General features: G+C 33.3%; 1 protein-coding gene across 1 annotated transcript; it reads right to left on the bottom strand.

Moving 5' to 3' along the window:
- On the bottom strand, positions 1311 to 5277 carry LOC109359501 (2,3-bisphosphoglycerate-independent phosphoglycerate mutase). The gene is made up of 6 exons (XM_019604193.1): positions 4574 to 5277; positions 3881 to 4305; positions 3145 to 3337; positions 2964 to 3059; positions 2343 to 2498; positions 1311 to 1720 (listed from the first exon to the last, which is right to left on the bottom strand). Exons 1-6 carry the CDS (start codon positions 5207 to 5209, stop codon positions 1556 to 1558), a joined length of 1671 nt encoding a protein of 556 aa, XP_019459738.1. The 5' UTR covers positions 5210 to 5277; the 3' UTR covers positions 1311 to 1555.

Genomic DNA, 9372 nt, shown 5'->3' with positions numbered 1-9372 from the left:
GCCAACAGATATGAGTGTGATAGTGGATGATGGTGGTGGAGATGAAGATGTGTGAGGTTGTGGGGTAGATTTGCTTTGTTGTTACAAAGATGTGTATCATCGACTCTACCTAGAGTTGTTGTGTGGTCTTGTAGGTGGGGGTTTTGGTTAGTCTAATATTTTGTTTTTAGTAAGACTAAATATTCATTTAGACCCTTTATAATTTTCATGTTCACGTTCCTAATAAATTTAAATTACTATTTTACTCTTCACTTTTTTAAATTGTGGCTTAGTCCATCGACCAACTTTCGTCTGTTAACAATAACATTGTGGATGTTGTGTCACATTTTCTGCATACATGGACAAACATGAATTTTCCATGCAGAAAAATACCCAAAAACCGAAATGATGTTGCTTCAGTCAAAAAATTTGACAATTTTAAACGACATGACGCAATCTTATTATGCGGGAAAAATAATGGTTTTTTTTGGGTAAACGATCTTTCTTCAATCAACTAAGGACACTTGGTACACTGAACCCGCTAAAGAGCTTGTATATTTTGTCACTGTGAGCTTATTTATTTAATCCGAAGATGACCTACAAAAGAAAAAGCGTACAACTTTAAACGTGACATCCAGATAAATTGAATCACAACCAATACCCACGAGAATTCTGTCTTCCTAGATCACTGCTTTTACCATTCACATTGCCCAACAATTCTTCCCGTGTTTAAATTGTGGACCGCATCATATGATGCGACTATAATATTGTGATTACAGTGACCGCACAATCATATCATACTGAATCACAATGATGTGACCAGAACAGATTGCAACGTCACCATATTGGATCACATTCAGATTGCATTAGACCGCAACACATCCGTATTGGTTACATCAGACTGCATCCATGTCAAAAATATTTTTTATTCACAAAATAATTCACACTGCAACAATCATAATCTATATCACAACGCTGCAATGATTGCAATCACAATAATTGCAACACCTACACGGCCACAATTTAAAACACTTTCTTCTATATGCAACCACTTTAATCCTACTGTCCGCTTGAATTTCTATAACATTTTAATATGCATGCAAAATTTACATAGCATAAAAATGAAGATAAACATATATTTCTCCTCCTAAACATGACAACAAATCAATCGAGTTAGGACTTAGGATAGATATTCCAATTTGCAACTTGGCATCACACTTGATAAACATGATTTGGAGATATGGCCTTTCACTTGACAGGGTCAATCACATATAATCTGATTCAGCTATTATTCAGCTCAATCAAATTAAGTTAAAAAACAACTTTACTTGAAAATCAAATTTGCATTAATTAGTTATTCAGTTCTGTAAACCACAGCCTGATGAAAAGAACAAACCCCACCCACCAAATATATATGGTAGTTTGCATGTGGTCACAGGTTCAAACTTGAATGGCACAAATGTACCTAAAATAATAGAACAAAACCCCATCCACCATACATATATGTGGAGGGATGACAACTTTTGATTATTCTTCTCTCCCTGCATATGCATAAGTGCAAATTATAATACAACTGTTAATTATCAACTACTTCAATCAGAGTTTGTTCGTAGTCGCTGGGAGCCTCGAACCCATGAAGATTTATCACAGTTGCAGCAACATTCGCCAGCCCACCGTTCGGAACATCATTTCGAAACCTAAAGCCTGCTGACAATCCCGGACCTCCAATGGCAATTGGCACCTTAACAAGCAAGCAGGGCAATGTACAGAGAGACATTAGAACCATAATACAGTACTTTTATGTTAACCAGCCAAAGTTTTAATACACAAAAGCCGAAGTATAAAGTTTACTAGATACATATTCTTTTTTTAGGATCCATTGTAATAATGAGAAAGATTTCTTCATACCCACAAAAATCAGTCACAAAAATCAGTCAATAATATGAAAATCGGATGAATCGGCCCAAACTGGCTTAGTGGCTTACTAATGGGGTGCCTGTTGTCTTTAACAATTATTTAAGTATATGTCTTTGAAATGTTAGCAACACACTCTTTGAAATGTGATTTAAAATATAAGAGAATGTGTGAAATGTAACCGGATAAGAAAACAAGTTATGGTATTCTCACTCTTTCTCCACACCCTTTTTATCCCTACTTTATACAACTATTGATCATCGAGCTATTATTATTTTTTCCTAAGCAGAAAATGCATGAGGGAAAAGAGTGTAAGAATATAATTTTTTTCAAAAAATAATGTGTCCCAAACCTCTATTTTAAGTCATCCATAATTTGTTGAAAGCAAAGACCATTTTAATTCATGTAAAGTTCTCATCAATGACTGACTAGTATTTTTGAACACTTACAGGCTCAAGAGTATGGGAAGTTAGAATCTGGATATTTCCATTCTTGTCTAATTGAGGTTTTCCAGTTTTATCCCTCTTCACCATGTCCTCTGCATTTCCATGGTCAGCAGTGACAACATAAATTCCACCAACTTGCTCTATTGCATCAAGAATAATCTGCATATAAATACATACACACATATTAATTACCATAATGAGCATAGATAGAACTTTTTCTTGGTAATAATTCCTTAATCAGCAACAGCACATAAGGAGAAGATATAGACATGACCAGTTATGGGAGACATTTTCTCATTCCCCTCCATAAGGAGAGTTCTACTAGGTGTATACATGTGCGCACTACTTTTACCTACATAATAATCGAAGAATTGTCATTTTTTTGTACTTCAAAGAGTATCTTCTCACCTTATGGGTGAGGAACTAATCTCTCTTTCAGGGTTCGTGGCTGCCCCACCCAACAGGCGTTCTTAGGAATCGAATCCTTGAACTTTTGGTCATCCTAGAGATCTAGCAGGGCCTTACACCACTAGACCATCACCTTGTAGGTAAAGAATTCAAAAAACATATAGCAAACTTTATTTACTGAAATGATTGATGAAATTTGAAAATTAAGGTTCATACCTTGACAGCTTCATCAGCTGCTTTGCAAGCCACAACTGTTGCTTCAATATCACCTGTATGCCCCACCATGTCACCATTTGGTAGGTTGACACGTACCTATGTAACATATAAAATTAAAGAGTAAGTAGTGATAGTTTAATTATGATTCTTCAAAATCAGTTGATGAACCATTTAAGTATACCTGATCAAATTTCCCACTAAGAATAGCATCCCTTGTCTTTTCAGCAATCTGCAGTGCCTTCATTTTTGGTTGTTCATTGAATGTAATCCCAGAGTCACTAGGAATTTCCACATATTCCTCCAGTTCTGGATTAAAATACCCAGACCGGTTTCCATTCCAGAAGAATGTGACATGACCAAATTTAACCGTCTCGCTGTCGAAGAAGAAATTCACACTAGTGATAATGATGTCTATTAACTAACAGCATCATAAGTTGTACGATAACATTGAGCACTTAATCAACACATATAATGACTTCTTGCACATTATATACTTCCAAAACATTCACCGGCAGGAATATGATAAGAACAGTGATTTAAATTGCTAACCGTATCACCTAATGTGACCGCAATATTGCGGTTGTGCGGTCACCGCAACCGCATTACACTGCAATTGTGGTGACTCTGAATCACAATGATGTAGCTGCATTGGACTGCAACGCAATCACATCAGGCCGCATTTGGACCACATTAGGTTGCATTGAATTCAAAAATATTTTTTTAATCGCAAAATAATTCACATCACAACGACCACAATCAGCATCACAACAACTACAATAACCACAATGACACTGCATTCGTTATCACAATCGCAACCGCATTTTAAAACATAGGATAAGAATGTAAAAAGAGTAAGGATATGCATCACAAGATGATAAAAATGGGACTAAGGATTAAAGTAGTTGATGAAAAGTGACCTGCAAGCAAAAGTACGAACACCATTATGCACCAGATATTCACCAGAAGTCCTTTCAATCTCTGGTGGAGAAACAAGGTAATGATTTGGAAGCTTCAATTCGCCATCGTATTCAAGCATTCCAGCGTAGTTGATTTTCGGGTAAGGAACTCTGTCAAATTTGTCAAAATTTTCATATTCAAGAGCCTTAGCAAGCATAGTCATACGATCTGCGCGGAAGTTGAATGTAACAACAGCATCACCATCAACTATGGGACCAACAGGCTTACCACTTTCATCAACAATAACAAAAGGAGGCAAGTATTGGTCATTGGCTTTTGGTTCTGCCCTCAGTTTCTTGATAGCTTCAAGAGCACTTGTAAACTTATAAGGTGCTTCACCAAGAACTTGAGCATCCCATCCTCGTTTCACAACACTCCAATCATTCTGCAGTTCATTTTCAAATCATTGGTGAATATATAACAGTAGGAAACAAAATATATCAAATACACAAATATTTCAAGTCAACCTCCTTCACTCTACCCTTCTCCCTTAACTATTAAACCACCTTATAACTTCTTCTTTCCAAATATTTCAGCATAATAATGCACAAAAGACAACATATAATGAGAATATTTGTGTCTCCAGGGAATCCTTGTAACTAAGGAAGAATATCATTAACAAAACATGTTGTAAAGTTAAGAGAGTCATATACCTCATAACGATCCATTGTGACATTCATGCGACCTCCCCCTGATGCAATCTTCGCATCAATACCTTTTTGACGCAACACCGCAAGATCATTTTCAAGTGTTTCGACAAACCCAATACTGGATCCATCCAAAACATCACGACCATCAGTAAGAATATGGAGTCGGATCCTTCGAGCACCTCTCTCGCTAACTCCTTTAAGCAACAACTGCACTTGATCGAGTCGGGAATGGACTCCACCATCACTGAGTAATCCAATGAGATGCAACGTGCCAGTTTGAAAAGATTCCTTAATGTATTTGAAACCTTGTCCTTCATAAATCTTTCCAGAGGCAAGAGCAAGGTCAACAAGCTTTGCTCCTTGAGCATAGATTCTTCCAGCACCAAGAGCATTGTGACCAACTTCACTATTGCCCATGTCATCATCTGTAGGAAGACCTACAGCCTTACCATGAGCCTTAATCAATCTCCAATGATGAGGGGCTCCATTTTTAAGGGAATCCATGGTTGGAGTATGAGCTACATGGATGCAGTTATACTCATTTGGATTAGACTCTCCCCATCCATCCAATACTATAACAGCTATTGTCTTACCCTTTCCTAGCTTTGGATGATCCACCAGTTTCCATGATTCACCCATTCTTTTGTTTTTTCTCTCTCTATGATCAAAACAAGATCTGTGCTTTGCTTTCTGGCTGCGACTTCTGCTCTGTTCTGTAACCTATGTTTGTTGATGTGTATAAATAGGAAACACTAACCACTCTTCCTATTTTATATTCTATTTTCAACCCTGTTGGCTACTAGTATACCAGCATTAACCAAAAAAATATCTATAGAGATATGCTGTCCCTAAATATATTTTCAAATCTATTTTAAATCAATCACAATAAAAATAAATAAAGGTATATGTAGCTGACGTATAATAATGTGATTAATTTGAGACATATATTTGAGATCAGCATATTTTTGTCCAAAAAAAACTAGTGTACCAGCATTAACCCAAAAAAAACTAGTATACCAGCATTAACCAAAAAAACTAGTATACCAGCGTGTTCCATTCCATCACCTAAAAGAGGTTCCCGCCTCCCTCATTCTCCACGCCACATTATTAACTATTATTATTATTATGAAGGATCCTCTCTCCTAACTAACATAAAAAAATTATTTTCTGTTTTTATTATTTTTAAGTAGATGATAGCTTTTAATTAGATTGAGATACAATAACACATAAAAATTAGAAGATGACCTCCCCTCATTATTATATACGTTAAGATTCAATAATATTTTTTAATTTTCATGAATGCAACAAGTAGATAAATATTTGTTTCTCTTCATATTTTTAATAATAAAAATATAATTTCATGATAAATATGACATGAAATGATATTTTTTATGTGTTATTATATGATACATGTTTCTCCATTAATGGAGAGATCTTGATCGTGCATGATGACTAACCCAACTCTAACTATAATTATACTAATATTTAAATATGTTAATCAAACAGCCTCAAAAATTAGTTTATGCTGGCGGTTGAAAATGATAAGATTGTTGAAGTTAATCCCATGCAGCCAATGGAAATGTACATAGTGACATCTTAAAGAAGTTGAAAGCTCCCATTGATAAATTGCAAAAATATATGAAGTGTGAATTTAAAAATAGGGTTAAGAGCATACCATAAAACTATATAATAATAAAAAAGATATGAAATGAAGAAAATGAAATAGAGGGATTGGGAAAGGGAAGAATGAAAAGGAAAACAGGTCTCCACCAACAAATTCACATAATCTATAATCTAATCTATATCTATAATCTATCATCTATATATATATATATTCAATATCTATAATCTATCCTATATATTATATATATATATATATATATATATATACTTCTATACTATATATAAAGCTAAAACATATTATAACTACCTACATGATATAATTTTCACTTACCTATTTTGCCCTTATAATTAATAATTATTACAATATTTTTTCATACAATAAAAAATGTAAATGGAGGTTAGAGGAAGTTACATCCACTAAATATATCAAACTACTGATGCAATTTTCAATAATATCACAATTCATTTTTATATTTTTTATCAAAAAATTATAATATCATGTATAAAAAACGTGATATAATTCTCTAAAATAAAATATATAAAAATTTAATGTTCAATACTAAAAGGTAAGAATGTGGGTTGGCGACACAGAGTGACTGCCGACACGCTAGTTATATATAAAGGCAAAACATTGGGACTTCCACCATAGGGCAATTTTCACTTCTTGTTTTGCCATTAAAATTATTTAATTTTAAAAAAAATTATATAATCATATGTAACCACCACCAATATATTAATTAACTTCATATCTCACTTTATCATAAATACAAAAAAATATAATATAAAATATATCAAACACAACAAATAAATTATAATTCTAAAAAAATAAAATATATAAAAATTGAACGCGTCAGGCACAAATTGCCTTGACACACTAGTATATATAAAACCAAAACTTCTTATAATTAATTATATGTTGTAATTTTATTTTGCTATCTTTCCCTTCTGATTAATTAATATTACAATATTTTCCCACATAATAAAAAAATTAATAGAAGTTAAAGGTTACATGTACAAAAAGGTGAGGGGATACTATTGGCAATAGTATAAAAAAAATTTGGCCTTCTCTTCATCTTGGTGTCAAAACTGTGTAACTTTGGTCATTGTGGCATTACAACAAATATATCTGTTAAACTTATGATTACTTCATGCGAGTAACTCAATTATTTCATCACCAGCTCAATGTTAGTTGACTTGTCAGTTGAGCATGCATCATCTATATTTTATAAACATATATTTGGCTCCTCATAACTCTTGTAGCATAGGAGTTAGAACTAGGATTACTTGTCCCAAAAAGTTTTTGTCTCCATATACTAGACCAATCACATTCATTCATATGATATAAAAAATATATTTTGTGTTTTTATTATTATTTTTAATTAGGTGTCAGTTTTTAATTAGCTTACATAAATGAGATACCAAAAGTAGGACATGTGATCTCCATTCATATGAGTTATCCATGTAATTACCTAAAAATATATTATATGCGAATCTAATTCAGCCCAACTGGACCAAGACCTTATCCAATTCACACCCTAAACCAATCCAACAACTTGTGATCCAATTAGGTGGTACTTGCCTTTACCAAGTTCCCAAATCAACACAATCCGTAATTAAACTCAGGGGATATTTTTTGCTCCCTACTTTGTTAATTTTGGACCCGAAGATCTGTCATTTTCCAAAATGCCCTTACAAACTCATGTCTCTCCATTCTGAACATCTAGAAATGGTTTGGTTTAAATTTTACTGTAGGAACTGAACTGATTATGAATGGTATTGTTCAGTCCACAATTTCCATGTTCTCTTTCATCTTGCATCAATTGAAATTTTAAAATATATTTCATAAGCGGTTGTTTTCCAATAAAAGGAAAACATTATTATTACAATTCACAATTAATAAAATGTCTTGTAAAATATATACTAATTAATAACATATATAATATTCACATATAACAATTTATGGTATATGTTGGTTTCAAACCAAATACTACAAAACGTGTTTCAAATCATGAAGACATTGGGAAAGTAGCATATATATAAAGGTTTGCTAACATGATCTTACCTCAGTCTATGAAGAAATATATTAGCAATATGTACCCTAATATTATGACAAAAATATCCTTAGTTGCTTACTTACAATTAAGTTACATGCCAATATTATTTTAGTAAACAATCTTTATTAAAATTAAAAAATAACAAAATTATTATCCTCTCACTCTCAAACCCTCCAAACCATAGTAACATAATAGAGTGTTCTCTTCGGTACGGGTACAAATATATGGTACGGAGTATGCTATCCTATCAAATATACGGTATTATATGGTATACTTAGTTAATATGTTTTTTTTAAGTTTTAGCGGAAACACTTTAATTTTTTGAACTTAATTATATTTTTTATGAATAATTAAATATGTTAAACTAAATACATTAAAAATAATAAGGATTCTTGATTGATAATACTCCAATGTAGCAACAAATAATAAAACTTCACATGTTTCTAATTAAAAAGACCAACTTTAACAACTTAAATAAAACCCAAATCTATTAAAAATGCACATATTAGATTAGGGTTTTCTTTCTTCCCTACTAGTCACCTCCTTTTGCTATCTTCTCTGTTAGCCACCTTATTTTTCTTTCTTCTATGTTTTCTTCATCTTCTGATCATGCCTTGTCATACTGGCTCGTCACATACCACGTTTGGGAACGCAGAAGAACCGTGAATCGGTTCTTGCAAAATGGTTCATGGGGTACAAGGGGTATGAGCGAATTCTGTGACTATGCTCTAAACACATCTCATTAACAATTTTCCTCCTAATGCACTCACATATATTTCATTGAATCTTTCTCTCAATTTCTTCAATATTTTTTTCTTAAATCTCCTTCGTCCTCATCCATTTCTTAATATCATGCACTATTCCAGAGAAGAAACATTTCTCTATAAACATAAGTACTCTTATAGTTGTTGCCACCATGAAGCAGAGCCACTGCCACAGTGAAACAGAGCTGCCACCATTTTGAAATAGAGCCGCTGCCACCGCCGCGAAAGAGAGTCGTCGTCGCCACACCCTCAATCTAATTTCATTGTGAGTTCTCAGTCACATTTTTAGAATATAATGACATCAGAAGAACGTGATGATTGACCTATATAACTTCTTAGAGATTCTAATTCAGTAAGTGGA

This window comes from Lupinus angustifolius, chromosome LG11, assembly GCF_001865875.1.
Source record: "Lupinus angustifolius cultivar Tanjil chromosome LG11, LupAngTanjil_v1.0, whole genome shotgun sequence".
NCBI classification, from domain to species: Eukaryota; Viridiplantae; Streptophyta; class Magnoliopsida; order Fabales; family Fabaceae; genus Lupinus; species Lupinus angustifolius.
This window is presented reverse-complemented; position numbering and strand designations above follow the sequence as displayed.